At 36.9% G+C, this 24208-nt stretch overlaps 1 protein-coding gene and 1 non-coding gene across 2 annotated transcripts; one reads left to right on the forward strand and one right to left on the reverse strand.

Annotated features, from left to right (window-relative positions):
- Window positions 1-4079: 4079 nt before the first annotated feature.
- LOC148544193 (small nucleolar RNA R71) lies at window positions 4080-4188 on the forward strand. Its single transcript, XR_015901780.1, has one exon. It is a non-coding gene; the product is annotated as a small nucleolar RNA R71 (small nucleolar RNA).
- Window positions 4189-12045: 7857 nt separating this feature from the next.
- LOC107615358 (uncharacterized) lies at window positions 12046-12402 on the reverse strand. The gene has a single exon (XM_016317427.1). The coding sequence runs from the start codon at window positions 12400-12402 to the stop codon at window positions 12046-12048; it is 357 nt and encodes a 118-aa protein (XP_016172913.1).
- Between the last annotated feature and the right edge of the window lie 11806 nt (window positions 12403-24208).

A 24208-nucleotide genomic window follows, 5' to 3' on the forward strand; every position in this document is an offset into this window, starting at 1 on the left:
ATTTTTGAAAAATTTTAAGAAAAGAAAGATATGCAAGACACTAAACTTAAAAATTTTTGACTTTTAAACACAATGAATTCGAAAATGCACAAAAAAAATAAGAAAAGACACAAAACAAGAAAATTTAAAGATCAAACAAGCAAAATCATCAAGAACAACTTGAAGATCAATGAAGAACACAATGCATATATTTTCAAAAATTAAAGAAAAATTAAAACATGCAATTGACACCAAACTTAAAATTTGACACTAGACTCAAACAAGAAACACAAAATTTTTTGGTTTTTATGATTTTATTAAATTTTGTTGTATTTTTTTCGAAATTAAAAATAAAAAGCTTAAACATAAAATAAAATTACCCAATCTAAGCAACAAGATGAACCGTCAGTTGTCCAAACTCGAACAATCCCCGGCAATGGCGCCAAAAACTTGGTGCACGAAATTGTGATTCACACTTTTAACAACTCCGCACAACTAACCAGCAAGTGCACTGGGTCGTCCAAGTAATACCTTACATAAGTAAGGGTCGATCCCATGGAGATTGTCGGCTTGAAGCAAGCTATGGTCATCCTGTAAATCTGAGTTAGGTGGATTCAAATGGTTATGAGGTTTTGATAATTGAAAGATAAATAAAATATAAAATAAAATAAAGTTACTTATGTAATTCATTAGTGGGAATTTCAGAGAAGCGTTTGGAGATGCTTTGTTGCTTCTGAACCTCTGATTTCCTACTGCCTTCTTCCAATCATGTGTGCTCCCTTCCATGGCAAGCTGTATGATCCTCTCGGATGAAAAATACCAGGTACGATCTCTGTACGGCTAATCAACTGTCAGATTTCTCGTCTCGGATGAAAATTACCATGTACAGCTACCGCACGGCTAATCATCTGTTGATTCCCACTAGCGTCGGAATAGGACCTCTCTATCCTTTTGCACACTGTCACTGCACCCAACATTCGCAGGTTTGAAGCTCGTCACAGTCATCCCTTCCCAGATCCTACTCGGAATACCACAGACAAGGTTTAGCCTTTTCGGATCTCAGGAATGCTGCCAATGGTTCTAGCCTATACCACGAAGGTTCTAATCTTAGATTCGGATGCTCTGTTGTCAGGAGAGACGATGCAAATCGTGGATTAGAAACCCAAGAGAATATACTCCGGCTGTCGTCCAATGACTACGTTGAACATCATGTAGACCGCTTGTTGTTGTCAGGCACGCGGATCTTAGCTAAGCGAATAATAAAGATAGTGGGTGATTGTCACGGGTCATCCCTTTATTCTGACTTAACTGAATTAAGTACAAGAGTATATCTTGGAGAAGAAGTAAGCGTGAATTGAAAGAGAAACAATAGTACTTGCATTAATTCATGAAGAACAGCAGAGCTCCACACCTTAATCTATGGGGTGTAGAAACTCCATCGTAGAAAATACATAAGTGAAAAGAGGTCTAGGCATGGCCGAATGGCCAGCCTCTCAAAGAGGTTCCAAATGTCCAAAGTCTTAGGGTTGACAAAGGATATGAATACAATAGTAAAAAGTGCTATTTATACTAAACTAGTTACTATGGATTACAGAAAATAGGCAACTAAGTACAGATAGTGCAGAAATCCACTTCCGGAACCCACTTGATGTGTGCTTGGGCTGAGCATTGAAGCTTTCGTGTGCATAGGCCATTCTTGGAGTTAAACGCCAGCTTGGGTGCCAGTTTGGGCGTTTAACTCCAGTTTTGGTGCCAGTTCTGGCGTTTTGCGCCAGAAAGTTTTTGGCTGGCTTTTGGCGCCAGTTTGGGCCTTCAAATCTTGGGTAAAGTATGAACTATTATATATTTCTGGAAAGCCCAAGATATCTACTTTCCAATGCAATTGAGAGCGCGCTAATTGGGTTTTCGTAGCTCCAAAAAATCCACTTCGCGTGCAGGAGGGTCAGAATCCAACAGCATCTGCAGTCCTTTCTCAGCCTCTGAGTCAAATTTTTGCTCAGGTCCCTCAATTTCAGCCAGAAAATATCTGAAATTATAGAAAAATACACAAACTCATACTAAAGTCTAGAAATGTGATTTTTGCATAAAAACTAATAAAAATATAATAAAAAGTAACTAAAAGATACTAAAAACTATATAAAAATAATGTCAAAAAGGGTATAAATTATCCGCTCATCACTTCCTCACAAGGTTTCAAGGAAGAGCTAATAATCACTGTATATGACTCATTTTCACCTAAGAACACATGTTTCAAAGAAGGAGGCAAAGGCTTTAGCTCAAGCTTGGGGACTTCTTCCTCCACCTTAGGCGTGTTCAGCATGTTCTTCTGGGATGGTGAATCATCAATCTCAAGTAATTCATACTCAGAGAAGATCCAGAATATCATCAAGTACCTCGGCTTCTAGTACCTCTTGAATAAGTGGCTCAACAACATCAACTCTCATACATCCTTCAGAATCATTAGGGTATTTGATGGCTTCAAATACATTAAAGACCACCTGTTCTTCATTGACCCTTAGGGTTAATTCACCCTTTTGCACATCAATCAGAGCTCTACCTGTAGCTAAAAAGGGTCTTCCCAGAATAATAGAGGACTTTTTATCCTCTTCCCTATCCAATATAACAAAATCAACAGGAAAAATAAATGGCCCCACTTTCACAAGTAAATCCTCAACAACCCCCACAGGAAATTTAATAGAGAGATCAGCAAGTTGAAGAGAAATACGAGTGGGTTTTACCTCCTCAATTTGGAGCTTTTTCATCACTGAAAGTCGCATGAGGTTGATGCTAGCTCCAAGGTCACACAAAGCTCTCTAAATAGTGACATCTCCAATGGTGCAAGGAATTACAAAGCTTCCTGGATCCTGCATCTTCGCAGGAAGGTTATGTTTAATAATAGCGTTGCATTCCTTAGTTAACACCACTGTCTCTTTTTTCCTTTCAATTCCTCTTGTTAGTCAACATTTCTTTCATGAATTTAGCATAGAGAGGAATTTGCTCAAGAGCCTCAGCAAAAGGAATGTTGATCTGAAGCTTCTTGAAGATTTCTAAAAGTCTAGAAAATTTCTTGTCTTTGGAAGCCTTCTGAAGTCTCTGAGGATATGGCATTTTAGGCTTGTACTCAGGAGCTTTTGGCAATGTAGGATGAGTGTCAAGAGAGACTGGGAATGGATTGTCTGCATGCCTAGGAGGGTCGTGCTCCACCTCTTCTTTCTTCTCCTCTGGAGCTTCTTTTTCAACTAGCTCCTTATTGACCTTAGTCTCAGAACCAGGTACTTTAGCACTTCTCAATTGAATGGCCTTGTAGTCTTCTCTTGGGTTCACTACTGTATCACCAGGAAATGTACTTGGAGGCCTCTCAGGTATTTGCTTGCTCAACTGGCCTACTTGCACCTCCAACTTTCTGAGGGAAGCTCTAGTTTCCTGCATAAAATTATTCAGTACTGCTTCCAAACCAGTGTTCTTCTGGGGCTGAGAATTTGTCTGCTGAGATGGTTGTTGTTGATGAGACTGAAACTGACGGTTATTATGATTATTCTACAGGAAACCACCCTGAGAATTATTGTTAAGATTCTGTGATCTCTAAGGTTTCTCTCTCCACCCAAAATTTGGGTGATTTCTCTACCCCTGATTATAGGTCTTAGATTATGGATCATTATTGGGGTTTCTAGGAGCATTCCTCATCTAATTGACATGTTCAGAAGAAGATTGAGCATAATCATAATTCTCATCTTTCATATAGCTACCAGTCATGTCAAAAGGGGCCTCTTGAGGTGCATTCTGAGTGTTGACAGCTGAAACCTGCATTCTGCTCAATTGTTGAGTAATCAAATTCATCTGTTGAGACAAAATTTTGTTCTGAGCAAGAAGAGCATCAAAAGCTTCTACTTCCAAAATGCCTTTCTTCTAAGGGGTCCCAGAGTTCATAGGATTCCTGTTAGATGAGTATAAATATTGGTTGTTAGCAACCAACTCAATAAGCTCAGTTGTCTCCTCTGGAGTCTTTTTCATGTGCAATGAACCACCTGTAGAATTATCTAAACACATTTTGGACATTTCACATAAGTCCTCATAAAAGATATCCAGCTGAGTCCATTTAGAAAATATGTTCGGAGAGCATTGCCTGGTCAGTAGCGTGAATCTCTCCCAGGTTTCATAAAGGGTCTCACCATCTTTCTGTCTGAAGGTCTAAACCTCTACCCTTAGCTTAGTCAGCTTTTGTGGTGGGAAAAATTTAGTCAGAAATCTAGTGACCACCTTATTCCAAGTATCCAGACTCTCCTTGGGTTGAGAATCTAACCATAGCTTTGCTCTATCCCTCACAACAAATAGGAAGAGCATGAGTTTGTATACCTCAGGATTCACTCTATTACTCTTCGCAGTATCACAAATCTACAGAAAATAAGAAATAAACTGATTTGGGTCTTCCTGAGGGAGTCCATGATACTGACAATTTTGTTGCACAAGAGTGACCAACTGAGGCTTCAGTTCAAAGTTGTTTTCAGCTATATGAGGCACCACAATACTTTTCCATAAAGATCTGCATTGGGGGCAGTGTATGAGCCAAGCACTCTTCTAGGTTGTTCATTCTCATTCAGATTTGCCATATTAGCATTCACAGCACGATTATGATCCATGGTGGACTCTGCAGCTTTCCTTTCAAGAGTTTCACTTAGATTTTCACTAGCTTTGTAAAGCCTAGCTTGTTGCAAACGCCGCCTCAAAGTCCTTTCAGGTTTAGGATCAAAGTCTGTAAGAGGTTCTTTGTCTTTATTCCTGCTCATAAACAGACAGAAGACAAGAAAATGGGATTCTCTACGTCAGAGTATAGAGAATTCCCAGTGAGGTAACCTGTGTAAAGAAATAAAATAAAACACTTACTAATTAAGGCTAAAAATGTTCAAAAATGATGACTAAAATTAAGCTAGGACTTTCGAAATTTAATAAGAAAATTAAACAGAAAAATTAAAATAAAATTAACTAGGTAACACCAAACTTAATTTCAGAAATTAAGGAAAATAATAGTACTAAATTTTGTGAAAATTATAAAGCAAAAATTAAAATAAATTAAACCAAAATTCCTAATCTAAGCAATCAAACAACTAATAGTTGTTAATCACAGTCAATTACCGGCAACAGTGCCAAAAACTTGGTGCGAAATTTATAACCCAAAAACTAATCGGCAAGTGCACCGGGTCGTACCAAGTAGTACCTCAAGTGAATGAGGGTCGATCCCACGAGGATTGATGGATTAAGCAACAATGGTTAAGTGATTTACTTGGTTAGACAAAAAGAAAAGAGTATTGAGAGTTAAAATGCATCAAACAGTAATTCGGAGAATTAGAAAATAAGCAGTAAATTGAGGTAAAATATATATGGAGAAAACAGTTAAGACTTCAAAGATATCTATCTTCTGGATTGACTTTTCTTACTAACTATTTTAATCATGCAAGATTCAATTCATGGCAAACTATATGTGACAAAACCCTAATTCCTTAGACCTTTTTAGTCTCCTCTAAACTTCATCAACCGCCAATTCCTTGGTCACTTAATTCCAATTAAAGAGTAAAGTTCAAATCTAGTTTATATGCCACAGAAAATCTAATTACCCAAATATAAGAGGATTATATGTCACGTATCCCGTTAAGTCCAGATAATTAGAAATTTAGAAGAAATTTCTTTCAAGCTATTTTTCAAGTAAAGAGCTTTTCCAAGTTATACAAGAACTCAATTAGAACAGGGGTCATAATTCCGTTCCACCCAAATTTATAAGATAAAGAACGAAAAAAATTCTTGAAATAGAAATTAGTACATGAATTAAAATAGAAAAGTAATAGTATCAATCTATACAACAGACAGAGCTCCTAACCTTAACAGTGGAGGTGATGAGGGAAAAACGATTCCACACAAACTCACCGGCAAGTGTACCGGGTCGCATCAAGTAGACAAGAGTGGGGTCGATCCCACAGGGATTGATGGATTGAGCAACTTTAGTTAGGTCATGAATTTAGTTAAGCGAATATTTGTTGATTTGAGTGAAACTTGGTTAACAGAAGTAAAATTGCAAGAAAATAAAAGTGCAGAAAGTAAATTGGGCAGAAAAGTAAAAGGCAGAAGAAGTAAATTGCAGAAACTTAAAGTGCAAGAAAGTAAAAGAGCTGAAACTTAAATTGCAAGAAATGTAAATAACTGAAACTTAAAGTGCAAGAAATTTAAATTTGCTGAATCTAAATTGACAAGAAACCTCAATTACATCAAGAATAAAGGGATTTGGGTACTGGGATTCAAAATTGAGCTAGAATCTGTAAATTTAAGTAAATCAGAGAACTATGAGATGAAGAGGTTCAGATCTAGATCTCAGTAGCAAAATAGAAATGGAAAATTTGCAAAGGAGTCAAAACGGAATGAGAACTTGGATCAGATCTAAAATCTTAAAGAGAAATCAACAATTTTCCTTCAAATAACAAAACAGAAAGAAACTCAAATCTCAATTGCTCACTTGACCAAAATAGAAAAGAAGAAATTATAGAAGAAGTTAAATGAAAATAGAACAGAAGATCCAGATCCAACTTCAAATTCTTAGAACAATAAACAAGAAAATTTAAAAGATGATTCTCAGATGAAGAAATTCAGTGGTGTTCTTCAATCTGAATCCAAAATCCCAAAGCCAGAAAATAGAATAGAAGGTGCCGAAGAAGAACAAACAGAAAGAAAGCTTAGATCTAATCCCAATTCCCAAATTCAAAAGAAAATTATCAGAGAGCCAAAAGTAAAAGTCAAAACAAAAAAAATGAAGTAAAAGTCCTTCTCAAATCAAAATTGCTCCTATTTATACACTTTCTATTTTAGTCATTAAGCACTTTGGAATGGGCCTTTGGGTTTGTGAAGAAATGGATCAAAAATGCCACTTGGTGGCATGGGTCAGGGTGCATTTTGTGAAGCTCCAGTGGAGCGTTAAGTTCACTTTGTGAACTCCACGTTCACTTTGCCTGCATGCTTCCTCACGTGCGCTTTTCTCACTACTAGCGTTCCCTTAGTGAACGCCAAGTTCACTTGTTGAACGTTGCACCATTTGGTGCGTGGGCTGGCCTTCACTAGCGTTGCATTAGTGAACTCCAAGTTCACTCATTGAGCGTTGCTTGGTGCGTGCCTTCCTTGCCTCCCATTTGTGAAAGTCACGAAAAAGGTGACTTATTGAGCGCCAAGTTCACTTTTTGAGCGCTACCCTTTTGCTTCCTTGGTGTGTGATGGAACAAGCTTTCTCCCCAAGGTTGAAAGGCACGAAAATGTTGGAAAAGTGAGCGCTACGTTGAGTATTTGAGCGCTGGCTCTAGTACGGATGGCCAAAAGCTTACCTCCCAGGCTGAACTTCACAAAAACGTTCACAAAGTGAACGCCACGTTTACTTTCAAAGTGAACGCTATCCCAAAAGCGTTGTTGAGTGTGGCGTTCACAAAGAGAACGTAACGCTTCCCTGATTGCTTCCCTTCCTTTCTCATTTCTTCACCTACAAGCAACCAAACAACCAATCAAAGTTTCACCAAAATCACAAGATCTTTGCATCATTGATAAAATTAATTAATTCTAGCATAAAACCTATAATTTTGTGTAAAATAAATGATGTTTGATTGATTCAACATAATCATGAAAATCCACTCTAATCACTTACTTATTGTGTAAGAAAGTGCATAAAACCTATTGAAACAAATGAAAAATGCTTGTAAAACTAGCATAAGATGACTTGTCATCACAACACCAAACTTAAATCTTGCTTGTCCCCAAGCAAGCACTAAACATGAGAAGAAATGAAATGAAATAGAGAAGAATATATCCTTATTAAGCAGGTAATTGAATTAAGACTATGGGATTTTATGCAGACAAGATGCAGCTCACTTATTCTTTGCTGATAGATAAAAAATGTTTCTTTGAGGATTCACTAAAGTTGCTGTTAGAATTCCTTGCTCTTTGATTGATCCCTTTTTGATTTTTCCTTATTTCTTTTGCTTAGAAAGCTTATTTCTCAATGGTAGCAAAGTGTCAAGTGTTGCAGCAGCCTTTTGGCTCAATTTTTCTCAACACTTCTTCACTACAGACACTTGGCTCATAATTCTTCTTAGGAACATTGATGCCTAGCACCTCATTGGGTTACTAAATGCTTTGTAACTAGGTTGCTCTTGATAATGGACTTTCGGTTGGTAATCCTGGATTATTTAATCCAAGTTACCAAGTTTTAAAAGACTCCTCAGAACCTAATTGTCCAAGCATATCCTAGTACAAGAAGCACCACAGGCATATGTCCTAAGGTCCAAGCTATTGGTGTCTAGCCTTATTATTTGTTTCTTTCTTTCTTGTTGCCAATCCTTGGCTTTTCTTTTCTTTTTCGTTCTTACTTTTCTTCAATTTCCAGGGATGTTCATTACTAAAAGGTTTTATAACAGCAACTAAGTTCACACTACAAAGAACATTCTATTTTGCAGCTTTTATTATTGAGCTTATCATCCAATCAAGCAATTACCACCACAAGACTTTATTCTAATTCCTACTACATTGGACAGTCACTTTCTATTTTAAACATTTTCTCTTATTGATGCAAAAGGAAAACAAGACATGAATTTAATGTAGATGAGTGATAACAAGCATTATGCAGATCCTAAGAAATCTACTCAAGATATGAAATTGCAGAAAATAAAATATTTGGAGGCATATCATGTTTCAGATATGCATCATCCTTATTCAATTAAAACTATAAAAGAGACTCCACCACCTCTAGTTGTTATGCTCTTTTCCTCTGCTGGATTCTCCTTTCTTCTTTCGTTTCTTGCTTGTTTCTTGAGGTTCCTCAACAGGGCATCTACGATCCCAAATGTGGTTTACCTGACCCCAGAGCCCAGCATCCTTCAATCCTTGTTGCATGTGTGCTGTATTTTTCTTGGCTTTTGCTCTCTGATTGTCTACCAATTCTTGGCATTGAACATATGGCTTAATCTCTTGGTTTAATATTGGCATGCCACTGACCACATAGTCCAACTTTGCTTGAGTTTCTATATCATACTCCATCCTGTCCAAGTTCCTATGCTCTCCAATTGTATGATATATATTCTTCCATTGGTAAAGATTTTGGATGTACTCTCCTTGCTTGGCTTGTTGTAGGGACAATCTGTTAAATGATTCTTGAGAGTGTGCTGATTGTTCCCTTTGCCAATCAAAAGTTATTGCTTGAAACTCTCTCTGTTGATCCAACATCTTGAGCTGGAAGTTTTCTTGCTTCTCCATCATTTGCTGCTGCCAATGCTCTTGTTGCTCTTGGGCTTTCAAGTACTGCTCTTGTTGCTTCAAATATTGCTCCTGTTGTTGCTCCTGTGCTCTCATGTATTGTTGAGACATTTCTTTAATGGATCTTTGTATTTGGCTTAAGTCCATTGCACCAGAAGCTTGTTCTTCCTCTATTTGTGGTCTCCTCCTTCTTCCTTGAGCTCTTCTCTCCTCCTGAGTTTCAGGGATACCATCCATTTTTTTCTTGGTAATTTCTCTGCCTCCCTTTACCCAATCTATATCTGCATCCTCAAAGAGTACTCCTGCTCTATTGCACAGCCTCAGAATGGTACTTGGATGGCCAAGTCTGCTTGATTTGCCAGTGTCCTCAGCCATTTCTTGAATGCTATCTCCTAAGTATGCAATATGTCAGAATTGCTCTCTTTATGGTGACCTCAGATGTATTTGCAGTGTGGAGTATGGATCTTCTCACTATCTCATTCCATCCTTTGGCCTCAGGTATGAGATCCATTCTCTTCAAGTGGCTTAGAGCTCCCTCAGAGTCCCTTTCCCAGTCTTTGCCTTCAAAGCATAAACCATGTAATATCTCATCAGGATCACTTTCACCTGCCATTCTTTCATCAAAGCTGGGTTCTCCATAGGGTATCACTCTTATTTGGAGGACCTCATGATGGATGGTGGGCTGAAATCTACCTCAACCCCCCTAACGTAGCTCTTATAGGGAGGGCTAGTCTTGTTTGACCTCACAGCATTTGCATAGAACTCTCTTATCATGGTTGCACTTATGTCTGTGAGAGGTTCACATAGAAATTTCCATCTCCTTTCTACGGTTATTCTTCTCATGATGGGGTATTCTCCATCTTTCAATCTGAAGCCCATCTCTAGAATGACCTCCTTTGATTCCATTAACCTGTGATATCTTGATTCATGAAATTGAGACTTAAATCTCTTGGTATCATAGGTTAGTGGTTCGGCTATAGCTGGTTCCTTTCCTTTCCTTCTTTTGGAACTTGATGAAGCCATGAATTAGGAAAGAAGGAAGAAGAAAAGATAGGCTAAAATTCGGTTAAGGCACAGTTTAGAATGGAGGGGAGAAGGAGTTGGGTATTGTGTGGTATCTTTGGGTAAGAGAAGAATGATGTAAATGATATGGAGGACTTTTATGAAGAAAGTAGTGGTATGTGGCTTAAGAAGTGTCACTGCCAATTTATAGAAGGGAAGGCATTGTTGGAGAAAGGCATTGGTTCGGTTGTGTAGCAATGAAGGGTGAGGATTGAGCATGCCTTGATGGAATGAACGGCTTGCATATAGAGATGAATGAAGACAAGGATTGCTCCTTCATTGGGCACATGGTTTGGCCTCCTAGGTGCTGATTCCTGCAGCGTTGAGCTTTCCAAGCATGCACATGTGACTTGCTTTTTGTCCTTTCTTCAAATTTTCATCATCCCTATCCACGTGAATCAAGCAAATAGTGAGTTCACACTTTGAATTCAATACGGTGGAGTGAAGAGTAATGAAGAAAAACAAAATTTATTATATGTTTCTTATTTATGAATAACCAATTATGCCCCTTAGACATTGAACAAAATTTTGGTGAACACCAAACTTGTTTCCTTCTAAGTATTCCATATAAAATCCAATGAATATCTGTCATAATTGGTATATTCATTATAAGAAACATTTTATTTGCTACCATGCTACCATAAACTCATAAAATGATGCAATGTATGGTTTATCTATTCATGAATTTGAGCCTTTGAGTAAAAATGATTTTCTTAAAATTCATAGCATATATAGACACCAAACTTAAGGTTTGGCTATATACTTAAACAAAATGAATGAGTATATATCCCAAAATGGTTCTATGATCAATTATGCATGAAAAGATATTTTAAAGTGCCTTTAGGCACACTAAACTCGGGAATCAAACATATGCTTCAAAATGATGTGTGTAGTTATCAAATCCACTCATGAGAGCTCAAATTTATACTAGAAGAACCATTGATTTTTGAAATTAAAATAAAAGCAATAATATTAAATCATGGGCTGCCTCCTATGGAGCGTTCTTTTATTGTCACTAGCTTGACATTGGTCCCTTGTTAGGGTGGTTGATGATTGTGGTGCCTCATTTTGTCCCCTCTCACTGTGAGCCTTCTTCCTGTGCGTTGATGATCAATCTCCATATGCTCCAGTGAGAGTATCTTATTGACAATGTAGTAATCATCAGTTTGTGGATCTGTCTCCGACTACTGGTATATCAATCTTACTCTATCCCCTTTTAAGAATCCTTCAGTTGGTATCCTTTTGTTCTTCCACCCTTTTGGAATCCTTTTCTTACTCTTCTTTCCTTTCTTCAATGGTCCTTCTTTCTTTGCAATAGGTTTTATATCAGGGACCTCCTTCCCAATAATCAAATCTTCAATCTCTTCCTTCCTTCTCTTCTCATCCTTCACATGTTCCTTACCCTCTTTTTCTTCTCCACTGTCCATCTCTTGCTTTATAGGTAAACTGATGAGTGCTTCATTAGGTTTTTCTTTCCACTGTAATTCTTCTTCTTCAACCCTCATGCAGCTTTTCTCTTCAACAGTATGATGTACTTCCTGGAAGACATTTAAAGTGATCTTCTCATCATTTACCCTCAAAGTCATTTTTCCTTGTTCCACATCAATGATGGCCCTTGCTGTGGCCAGGAAAGGTCTTCCCAATATAATAGAGTCATTACCCTCTTCACCTAAGTCCAGGATTACAAAATCTGCTGGAAATATGAATTTTCCTACTCTAACCAAGAGATTTTCAATCACCCCTCTTGGGAATTACCAGATATCTATCCACTAGCTCCAATGACATCTGTGTAGGATTTACTTCTTCTATACATAGCCTTCTCATCATAGACATAGGCATCAGATTGATACTGGATCCTAAATCACACAGTGCCTTGTCAATGATTATGTTACCAATGGTACAAGGCAAGAAGAAGCTCCCAGGGTCTTTGAGTTTTGGTAGGATGTCTTCTTGGATCACTACACTACATTCTTGGGTTAAGATCACTGTCTCCTTCTCATTCCAGCTCCTTTTCTTATTGATGAGCTCTTTGAGGAATTTTGCATATAGAGGCATTTGTTCTAGAGCTTCAGCAAGCGGAATGTTCATCTTCAGCTTCTTAAAAACTTCTAAAAACTTGGGGAACTTTTGGTCTTTAAGCTCTCTGTTGAACCTTTGAGGATATGGAATGGAAGGAGTGTATGGTTTCTCCTCTTCCTAGAAGCTTCTGGAGGCTCCTCTATACTTTGCTTACCCTTCTTTGAAAATTGTGGTTGTTCCTCTTTTTTCTTGAGCTTCTCTTGGTCTTGCTTGTCTTTTTCCCCTACTTACTTCTTGCTGCTAGCCTCATCATTTTTAGCTGGCCTCTTGGTAATTTCTTTGTCATTTACCAAGGTTCTTCCACTCCTTAATTGGATTACTTTGCATTCCTCCTTGGATTGGGGATGGTGTCACTTGGTAATGCATTTGGTGCTCTTTCAGCCATTGTTTGCTTGGATATTTGGCCAATTTGCCTCTCTAGATTCTGCAGTGAAGCTTCATGGTTCTTACTGGTTAGATCTTGATGTCTCATCATCTTCTCCATCATCACTTCCAGATTGGAAATCCTTTGAGATTCTTGGGGTGGTTGCGGTTGATTGTGAGAAGCTGAGGGTGGATGAAAGTTATTTTGGTTAGTGGATGGGTTGTTGGGTAGATAGTAGTTGGATTGAGGTTGATTGTTTTGTGGTTTTCTGTACTGATTTTGGTTAGTGTTTTGATGGTTTTGATGGTTTGTGTTTCTGGAATTATTTTGGTTTGAGTTTCTTTGCCAAGGCTGCTGGTTTTGATTATCTCCCCACCTCAAATTGGGGTGGTTCCTCTAGGATGAGTTGTAGGTATCTCCATGGAACTCATTTTGTCCAACTCCTTGGTTGTGCATGTATTGGACTTGCTCAGGTTATTGCTCTTCAAAGAGTTCTTCATTCTGCCCCCACCCAGCTGGTGGTTGATTAGTTGAGTTCACTGCTGCAACTTGAAGACCATCAATCTTCTTGGCCATCATCTCCATCTGCTGTTGGATCTGTTAATGCATCACCTTGTTTTGAGCTAAAATGGTATCCACACCTTCCAGCTCCAATACACCCTTCCTTTGAGCTGGTTGGCATTGCCTTTGATGACCATAGAAGTATTGGTTGTTTGTCACAGTGTCTATAAAATTTTGAGCTTCCTCAGCTGTCTTCATGAGTTGCACTGAGCCTCCTGCTGAATAGTCAAGTGCCTCTTGAGCTCTCAGTGTCAATCCTTCATAGAAGTTTTGGAGTCTATCCCATTCACTGAACATTTTTGGTGGGCACTTCCTGATTAAAGCTTTGTATCTCTCTCAGGCATCATACAATGACTCTTCATCCATCTGAGTGAATGTTTGTACCTCTGTCTTCAGTCTAATCCTTTGGGGAGGATAGAACTTGGCTAGGAACTTGTTCACTAGATCCTCCCAGCTGTTGATGCTTTCTCTTGGAAATGCCTCCAACCATTGGGCAGCTTTGTCTCTCAGAAAAAATGGAAATAGCAGCAGCTTATAAATGTTTGGATGCACACCATTGGTCTTCACTGTGTCACATATCCTTAGAAAGGTGGATAGGTGCTGGTTTGGATCTTCCAAGGGGCCTCCTCCATAAGAACAGTTATTTTACACCAAAGTGATGAGTTGAGGCTTCAATTCAAAGTTGTTTGCATTGACATTTGGAGTAAGTATACTACTCCCACAGTGCTTTGGATTAGGGAAGGTGTAGGAGGCTAGAACCCTCCTTTGAGGCTGGCTATTGTTAGCCACTCCCTCTGGTGGATTAGGGGCATTCCCTTCCATCTCTTGGTTCTCATCCTCTGATTCCTCTTCACCAATGATCCCTTTTCCTCTTGCTTCTCTTTTTAGTCTTCAGAGAGTTCTCTCGTCATGGTCACAAGAGGTGGAGACCTCTCTCCTTGCTTCTGTCATACACACAAAACCAAAAACCAGAGACAATTTACTCTACTGCTAGAGTGATGTTAAGGTTAGCTTAAACAAAAACTCAAACAGTTAATGTGCTTAGTAAAAATAAAAAGAAAATGCTTAATCTAGATTATCACCCTACTTAATCATTGTCAATCTAAATCAATCCCCGGCAACTGCGCCAAAAACTTGATGAGGGAAAAACGATTCCATACAAACTCACTGGCAAATGTACTGGGTCGCATCAACTAGTAATAACTCACAAGAGTGAGGTCGATCCCACAGGGATTGATGGATTGAGCAACTTTAGTTAGGTGATGAATTTAGTTAAGCGAATATTTGATGATTTGAGTGAAACTTGGTTAACAGAAGTAAAATTGCAAGAAAATAAAAGTGCAGAAGAAGTAAAATGCAGAAACTTAAAGTGCAAGAAAATAAAAGAGCTGAAACTTAAATTGTAAGAAATGTAAATAACTAAAACTTAAAGTGCAAGAAATTTTAATTTGCTGAATCTAAATTGACAAGAAACTTAAATTGCATCAAGAATAAAGGGATTTGGGTACTGGGATTCAAAATTGAGCTGGAAACTATAAATTTAAGTAAATCAGAGAACTATGAGATGAAGAGGTTCAGATCTAGATCTCAGTAGCAAAACAGAAATAGAAAATTTGCAAAGGAGTCAAAATGGAATGAGAACTTGGATCAGATCTAAAATCTTAAAGAGAAATCAACAATTGCCTTCAAATAACAAAATAGAAAGAAACTCAAATCTCAATTGCTCACTTGACCAAAACAAAAAAGAAGAAGTTGCAGAAGAAGTTACATGAAAACAAAACAGAAGATCCGGATCCAACTTCAAATTCTTATAACAATAAACAGGAAATTTTAAAAGATGATTCTCAGATGAAGAAATTCAGTGGTGTTCTTCAATCTGAATCCAAAATCCCAAAACCAGAAAATAGAATAGAAGTTGCCGAAGAAGAACAAACAGAAAGAAAGCTTAGATCTAATCCCAATTCCCAAATTCAAAAGAAAATTAACAGAGAGCCAAAAGTAAAAGTCAAAACAAAAAAAATGAAGTAAAAGTCCTTCTCAAATCAAAATTGCTCGTATTTATACACTTTCTATTTTAGTCATTAAGCACTTTGGAATGGGCCTTTGAGTTTGTGAAGAAATGGATCCAAAATGGCACTTGGTGGCATGGGTCAGGGTGCATTTTGTGAAGCTCCAGTGGGTTAAGTTCACTTTGTGAACTCCACGTTCACTTTGCCTGCATGCTTCCTCACGTGCGCTTTTCTCACTACTAGCGTTCCCTTAGTGAACGCCAAGTTCACTTGTTGAACGTTGCACCATTTGGTGTGTGGTCTGGCCTTCACTAGCGTTGCATTAGCGAACTCCAAGTTCACTCATTGAGCGCTGCTTGGTGCATGCCTTCCTTGCCTCCCATTTGTGAAAGTCACAAAAAAGGTGACTTATTGAGCGCCAAGTTCACTTTTTGAGTGCTACCCTTTTGCTTCCTTGGTGTGTGATGGCACAAGCTTTCTCCCCAAGGTTGAAAGGCACGAAAACGTTGGAAAAGTGAGCGCTACGTTGAGTATTTGAGCGCTGGCTCTAGTACAGATGGCCAAAAGCTTACCTCCCAGGCTGAACTTCACGAAAACGTTCACAAAGTGAACGCCACATTCAATTCCAAAGTGAACGCTATCCCAAAAGCATTGCTGAGTGTGGCGTTCACAAAGAGAATGTAACGCTTCCCTGATTGCTTCCCTTTCTTTCTCATTTCTTCACCTACAAGCAACCAAACAACCAATCAAAGTTTCACCAAAATCACAAGATCTTTGCATCATTCATAAAATCAATTAATTCTAGCATAAAATCTATGATTTTGTGTAAAATAAATGATGTTTAATTGATTCAACATAATCATAAAAATCCACTCCAATCACTTACTTATTGTGCAAGAAAGTGCATAAAACCTATTGAAACAAATGAAAAATGCTTGTAAAACTAGCATAAGATGACTTGTCATCAGGAGGTTTAGTTGCTCATGGTTCAGAGAGAAAACAAGGATTCAGAAAAACTGTAAATTGCGGAATAAGGTTGACAATTAACCAACAATTAACCTTCAATTGAATTTTAATTTTGTTTGTCACAATACAAACCCAATAAAAATCGAGAGTATTTAAACCTCGGGTTGTCTCTCAAGGAATTGAAGGGAAGTGTTCATGTTATTCGTTATGAGGTAATATTTTTGGGGTTTGAAATAAGGGACAAGAAATGTAAATAGCAAGAAAGTAAAGGAAACTCAAATGGTAAAAAGGTCTTGGCAATAGTTAATGGTTAAGGATCTCTATCCTTGTCACTAACCACAACATGATAATTACAAGGATCAATCCCACATTGTCATCCCTATGTTAGAGGAATGTCAAATGGGTTCGTTTCATTAATCCTAACGCATAAGTCCTAACTAACTCACTAATTAATTTAGTGAGAGACTAGAGTCAATGGAAACAAATTATCAATCACTTAGACATTGGAAACTCAAGATCACCCAAGTTACCATCCTAAGCCAAGAATACAAAAGTCTACTCTAAACTCCAACCAAGCATTTTATCAAACACTTGGAAGGCATAAAAGAAAAGCATCATAAAAGTGCAAGAAATATAAAATCTAAACTACCAAATGCAAGAAAGTAATAATAACAACTCAAATAAACATCAATTAACATAAGAACATCAAAATTGCGTTAAAGAAAATCCAATTCCAACAGTAGTGCATGAACATAAAAGTGACAAAATAAAGGAAATAACAAGTAAAACTAAGAAAAAAAAGGTGTAGTAACAAGAAATTAAAAGAAAAACTAAATCAAAGCAAGAATTAAACCTAAACCAAAGAGGAATCTAACCTAATCTACCCTAATTCTATAGAAAAGAGAGATCTTCTCTCTCTAGAATATAACTTAAAGCATGTTTCTATTCTACTCCTAATTGCTCTCCCCTTGTTCCCTCTTGAATTCTGCATCAAATAGCTTAAAAAATGAGTTGAATTGGGCTTCTGCAGCCCCAAAAATCGCCCCCAGCGTGTTTCTTTAATGAGGTCACGTGCTGCTTGTCACGCATACGCGTCGCTTGGCGAATTTCTGGTCACGCGTACGCGTGGATCACGTGTATGCCTCGCATGGAAGATTTCGAAAACTTCATTTCTTCATGCTTTCTCCACTTTTGCATGCTTTTTCTTCATTCTTTCAATCCAATCTTTACCTTCTAAATCTGAAATCACTCAACAAACATATCAAAGTATCGAATGGAATTTAAGTGAATTAAATTTAGCAATTTAAAGGTCTAAAAAGCATGTTTTTACTCTTAAGTGAAAATTAGGAGAAATTTACAAAACCATGCTATTTCATTGAATAAATGTGAGATAAGTTGTTAAATCCACTAAATTCAACACAAGATAAACCACAAAATTGGGGTTTATCAACCTCCTCACCCTTAAACAATAGCATGTCCTCATACTAAAATCAAGAAAGAAAAGAAAGTGGTATTAACATTTATTCAAAGTAAACTACCTATATGCAACCTATCTACATGAATGCAACTACTTAGTAAAAAAATCAAATTCCAAGAATACATATATGAATATAAGGGCTAAAGTAATCACAATCAAATCAAATCCACAATTGAGTCGAGTTATTGAAAAGAATTTAACAACTTGCAAGAAAAGAGATGATCATAGGTGAAAACATGTAATTGAGCAATTGAACCCTCACCGGATGTGTATCCGCTCTAGTCGCTCAAGTGTATAGGGTTGATTCACTTAATTCTCCTCTAATCATGCTTTCCAATATTTATTTTTCATCTAATGATCAATAATTATTCAATACATGCATACAAATATCATGAGGACTTTCCACAAGGTTGTAATGGGGCTAGTATATATATATATGGCTAAATGAGCTTGAAATTTGAATCTTTGATACAATACTTAGCTACCCATTCTTCACTTTTTACACATACTTATGCATTCTTTTCAATTCACATCTCATATGCAATATTCTTATTACTTTACTTCGGGGCATTTTGTCCCCTATTTATTGCTTTTTTTTTTCTCTTTTTCTCCCTTTTTTTTCTTTATTTTTATATTTTTTTCTTTCCACAATAAAGTATATACAAAAGTATCAATGCATATGATTTTAAACATTTAATGCATGAGTATGTACCCAATTCCCAAAATCTTCAATGAAAGCCCAAAAATATACTTTTATCTCTACCAATGTTTTCACTTTTCCCACACGTAAATGATACACACTCTCACTAGTCTAAGCTAATAAAAGATCCAAATAAGGGACATTTATTGTTTTTCACTTAGGGGTAGTGATGTACTAAAATAAAGAACAAAAGGGGATTAAAATAGGCTCAAATTTGGCTAACAAAGGTGGATAAAAGGATAAGCTATTTAGGTAAGTGAGCTCAAATGAAATAAAGGCCTCAATATATAAATGCATTCATACACAAAATAATGGACATAAAGAATCAAACAAATCAAAGATTACAATCACAGAAAGAGAATAATACACATAAGAAGAAAAATATTGGTTATATGATGCAACCACATAATTAGGCTCAAAACTCACAAGCTTATCTGTTCTTAGGTCAAAAACATGTTCCACAATATATAATTCAAGCAAGTTCAATGAAAAAAATTTTTTTTTACTCATATCAATTAGAGTGTCTTATAGATAAATTCCTTGAAAAATTTTATTATTTTGACAAAGCTTATTATATATATGCAAACCAAGAAAATGCAACTAAAATTTCTAAAAGACCTAGTAATAAAATAAAATAAAATGTGAAAGTGTTAGGATTAGAAAATTTTCACCCAAAAATGGCCGATTGGTCAGACGACCTCCCCACACTTAAAAGTTTGCACCATCCTTGGTGCATTCAGAGATGAGCAAGGGGGTACGGCGACTACACGGATTGCCACCTTCAGCTAGTGGATCAACCGGTTGCTGCATGTTCTTTCTCCCGCTTTCCTTTTCGCTTATGGTGACTTATCCTGAAAATAGAAAACAAGATAACAAGACAAGTAAATGAAAAATTAAGAAAGCATATATTGTTGGAATGAGATAATGATCACTAAAATGAAGTGAGTGAATCAATATGCGACTAAGAAAAAATAGCGTGTGAGTTCTATGTTGCATGCGGTTTAGAACACACACACTAGCATAGAAAGCGATGCCACATTTGTACAAACGAGGTGTACACTTCACTCATTCTAGTGTGCTTGAAATACTTAAAAAGAAACTTGTAGGTTAAGATAAACAATAAGAAATAAAGAAGCATAAAAGCATTCAAGCAATAATCAAGCAATTGTGAATTGGATAATGAGTGGACATAGATTGATGTGCAAGGTAACTTAATGAACAAAATGAAATATAAAACTTACACATCAATCAATGACACGCTTTGAATTTTGTTTGCAACACCTAAATGACATGAAGTGGAAAAACATGGCAAGCATAGTCCACAAAGCTTAAAAAGCTCAAAAAATGTCACTAGGCAAGCTAACGATCCAATTTCACAATTTCTCAATATCAATGCATCAACTAGGTGACGAAATTAAATATCATTTATAAACAAGCATCACCAAATAAAAAATGCATCACCTACATATAATTACCTAACAATCGATAGTGAATTCAAATTACATGGTGGCTAGCTACAACATGCAACATGAAAATCCAAAAACATTCTTGAAGGCAATGTCATGAGCACTTGGTATGTACAAATATCAAGCATGAAAAACTCAATACCAAGTAACCAATTATAACCTCAATCAAAAGAGACAACAATGAATATCGACAATAATTATGCTAAAATAGCATCAACTCAGTAATCAGCAGCAATAAACAGCAATCAAGATTAATAATTTAACACTTACCACCAAAATAGAAAATTAAATAGAGAATTAAGCTAACTAACTAACTAAAGAAAATGATGGTGGATGGTAAAGAGTGGTGGTAGATGATGGTTGGAGAGGGGAAGAAGAGAAGAGAAGAGAAAAAGAAGAAAAGAAATGGATTGAAGAGAAGAAAAAAGAGTGGGTGACACAGGGCAGGATGTCACGCGTACGCGGGATGTCACGCGTACGCGGGATGTCACGCGTACGCGGGATGTCACGCGTACGCGGGATGTCACGCATACGCGGGAGTGGCAGAAATGGGATACGACGCGTACGCGTATGGTACGTGTAGGCGTGATAAAGGGAAAATATAGGGTCACTGACGAACTTGACTTCTGTCAGTAAAGAATTTTTATAAAAAAAATAATCACGTTGTAGGTATAGTTTCTAAACCAACAGAGAATCCTTTCGTACAAAAGTTTTGTTTGTCACTAAAGCAAACCAATAAAATTAATAACCGAAGTATTTAAACCTCGGGTCATTGATAAACCACTATTTTATGGTTTATCTTGTGCTCAATTGAGTGGTTTTTATCAACTCTTTACCCACTTATTCATACTATTTGCATGTTTTACATTTTCCTTCCTGATTTTGTGCTATGATTGAGAACATGCTTCTTTGGCCTTTAAATTGCTAATATTAATCCTCTCTTATTACTATTAGATGCCTTGATATGTGTGTTAAGTGATTTCAGAGATTACAGGGCAGGAATGGCTTAGAGGATGGAAAGGAAGCATGCAAAAGTGGAAGGAATACAAGAAATTGATGAAATTGCTAAGCTGTCCAGCCTGACCTCTTCACACTCAAAATAGTCATAACTTGAGCTACAAAAGTCCAAATGAGATGGTTTCAGTTGCGTTGGAAAGCTAACGTCCGGGGCTTCGCAACGATATATAATTTGCCATAGCTGCTCCGACGCCAGACGACACGAACGCGTGGATCACGCGGACGCGTGACCTGGCAGAAACACAATCCACGCAAACGCGTGGACGATGCTTCCGCGTCACTTTTTCGCGACCTGTACGTACCAGAATATGCTGGGGGCGATTTCTGGGCTATTTTTGACCCAATTTTCGGGCCGAAAAACACAGATTAGAGGCTATAAAGTGGGGGAATGCATCCAATCATCAAATCAGCTCATAATTCATAATTTTTAGTTTTAGATGTAGCTTTTAGAGAGAGAGAGAGATGCTCTCTCCTCTCTCTTAGGATTAGGATTTCTACTTTTATGCTGTTGAGTTGGATATTACTACCTCCATTGATGACTTTATTATTCTAGTTTGTTTTCTATTTCCTTACTCTTTTATATCTTTAATCCTTATTCAGAGTTACAATTGGAAAGCTTTTATGACATTATTAATGCAAAGAGTATTTTTCTATTTACCCCATTATTTATTTGGTTATCCTCAAGTATTTATTTAGTCATTTATTATATGAAATTGGCATCCATGTCAATGGAGTAGGTTCCCAACTTGATTTTGGAGTTGATTAATATTTGGAGACCCTTGAGTTGAATTACTCAAGAGTTAAATTGTAATCGGGTTTATTATTGGCTGGCTCTCTAGTCACTAACGCTAATCCTTCCCAAGGGAGAGGATTAGAACTTGTGAATAGAAGTAGACTTCCAACTTACTTGAATTTCTTTTACTTTACTTGGTAAAGGATAACTAAGTAGAAGTAACCTTCAATTATCAATTGATCTTGAGAAAAATCCAACAAGGATAGAACTTCCAATTAATCTTCTCCGGGTCAAGGCTTTTAATTTAATAAAATTTCTTATTTATTTTTATTGCTTTAATTTATAATTATATCTGTGCCCATTGCCCAAACTCCAAATTCCCCAGAAAACCCATAACCAATAATAACACACCTCCCTGCAATTCCTTGAGAAGACGATCCGAAGTTTAAATACTTCGGTTATCAATTTATTTAGGGGTTTGTTACTTGTGACAACCAAAACGTTTATACGAAAGGATTTTCTGTTGGTTTAGAAACTATACTTACAACGCGATTACTTTTATTCTTTACCGATAGAAAATTCCGATCGTCAAAATGGCACCGTTGCCGGAGAATTGCAAACATGTGCCTTATTATTGGTTATTGTAAATATTTGCTTTTTGCTTGTTTATTTATTTTTATTTTTGTTTTTATTTTTGCTTTTTCGTAAATTAAGAGGTTATTGGCTTTTATTTAGTTATTAAAAATTTTTTCAAAAATTTGTTCTTCGTGTTCATCTTGATCTTCAAGTTGTTCTTAGTTGTTTTCTTCGTTTTGATCTAAAAAATTTTAAGTTTGGTGTCATTTTATTGTTTTTCTCTTTCCTCATTAAATTCAAAAATTCAAAATTTAAAACTCAAAATTTCAAATTTCAATTTTCAAAATTTAAATTTAAAAAATTTAAAATTCAAAATTTAAATAACCTTTTAATTTAAAATTTGTTTTTTTTTCGTTTTTAATTTTTATTTACTATTATGAGTTCTCACCCCTCTCGCTTTGAGTTTGGTTCCAATGTTGTTGCAAGGAATGGAAATTATAACAGGAACATGCATCAAGGTCAAAACAATCAGAGATGGAAGGAGCCACGAGGATCTGATCAACCCTTTAGGCAACAACACCCTCCAAGATACCATAGACCACAACCATTCCACAATGCATGTCAAAACAACAGTTATGGTGGACCCTTCTGTGACAACCAACACCCACCTAACTGCTATAATCAAGAGCCATTCCGAGGTGCATACCAAGACGATAGATATGGTGGACCCCCATCATATACCTATGACCCACCTTCTCAACATCATTTTGGACCACCATACTCACAAGCCCCTTACCACCAAACACCCTCATATGATCCTAACCCTCATCCACCATACCAACCACCTTATGAACCATGTGAACTGATAAACCCATATTTTATGATATATTTTGTGCTTAATTTGAGTGATTTATTCAATCCTTCACCCACTTATTCATATTAATTGCATGGTTTTACTTTCCCTTCCTTATTATGTGATGTATGTAAAAAACATGTTTCCTATGCTTTAAAATTAATTATTTTAATTACCTTTATTTCCATTCGATGCCGTGATTAGTGTGTTGAGTAGTTTCAGATCTTCTAAGGCAGGAATGACTTAAAGGATGGAAAAGGAAACATACAAAAATGGAAGGAAAGCACAAAACGGAGTTTCTAAAGAAACTGGCATCCACGCGATCGCATGGGCGACGCAGACGCATGCCAAGCGCAAATCAACAGCGACGCGGCCGCATGACTGACGCGACCGCGCGCCTTAAGCAAAACACATATGACGCGGTCGCATGACCGACGCGACCGCGTGACAAGAAAAGCTCCGAATGACGCGACCGCATGACCCACACGGACGCGTGACAGAGGCCACGCACCAGAAATTGCAGAAAACACTCCCAGCAATTTCTGAAGCCCTTTTTGGCCCAAATCCAAGTCTAGAAGGCATAGATTAGAGATTATAAAGTGTGGGAATGCATCCATTCAAAGAGAGCTTGCCAATTTAGTTACTTCTCATGATTTAGATTTAGTTTTGAGAGAGTTTCTCTCCTCTCTCTCTTAGGATTTAGGACTTCTCTTAGTTTTAGGAGTGACTCTTAATCTCAGGTTTAATGTTCCTTTACTTTAAGCTTCCCTTTCACTTTTATTCATTCCATTACTTTAGTTGATTATTTACTTTTGCTATTTAATTTATGAATTCTTCTATGTTATAGATTACTCTTTCAATTCAATGTTATTTGAAGTAATTCAGTTTAATATTGCTTTCTTTTATTTATGTTACCATTGCTTCCCATCTGAAGATATTTTTATTCCAGCAATTTTACTTTTTCCCCTTTTGGTCTTGGTTAAGAAATCAGTAACTCAGGAGTTATCTTAGCTCAATATAATTGATAACTGTTATCTTTGCTAATTGAATTGAACTTCAATAATCCCAACCTTTTCTTAGGAAATAAATAGGA

This window comes from Arachis ipaensis, chromosome B9, assembly GCF_059453495.1.
Source record: "Arachis ipaensis isolate K30076 ecotype BB chromosome B9, ASM5945349v1, whole genome shotgun sequence".
NCBI lineage: Eukaryota > Viridiplantae > Streptophyta > Magnoliopsida > Fabales > Fabaceae > Arachis > Arachis ipaensis.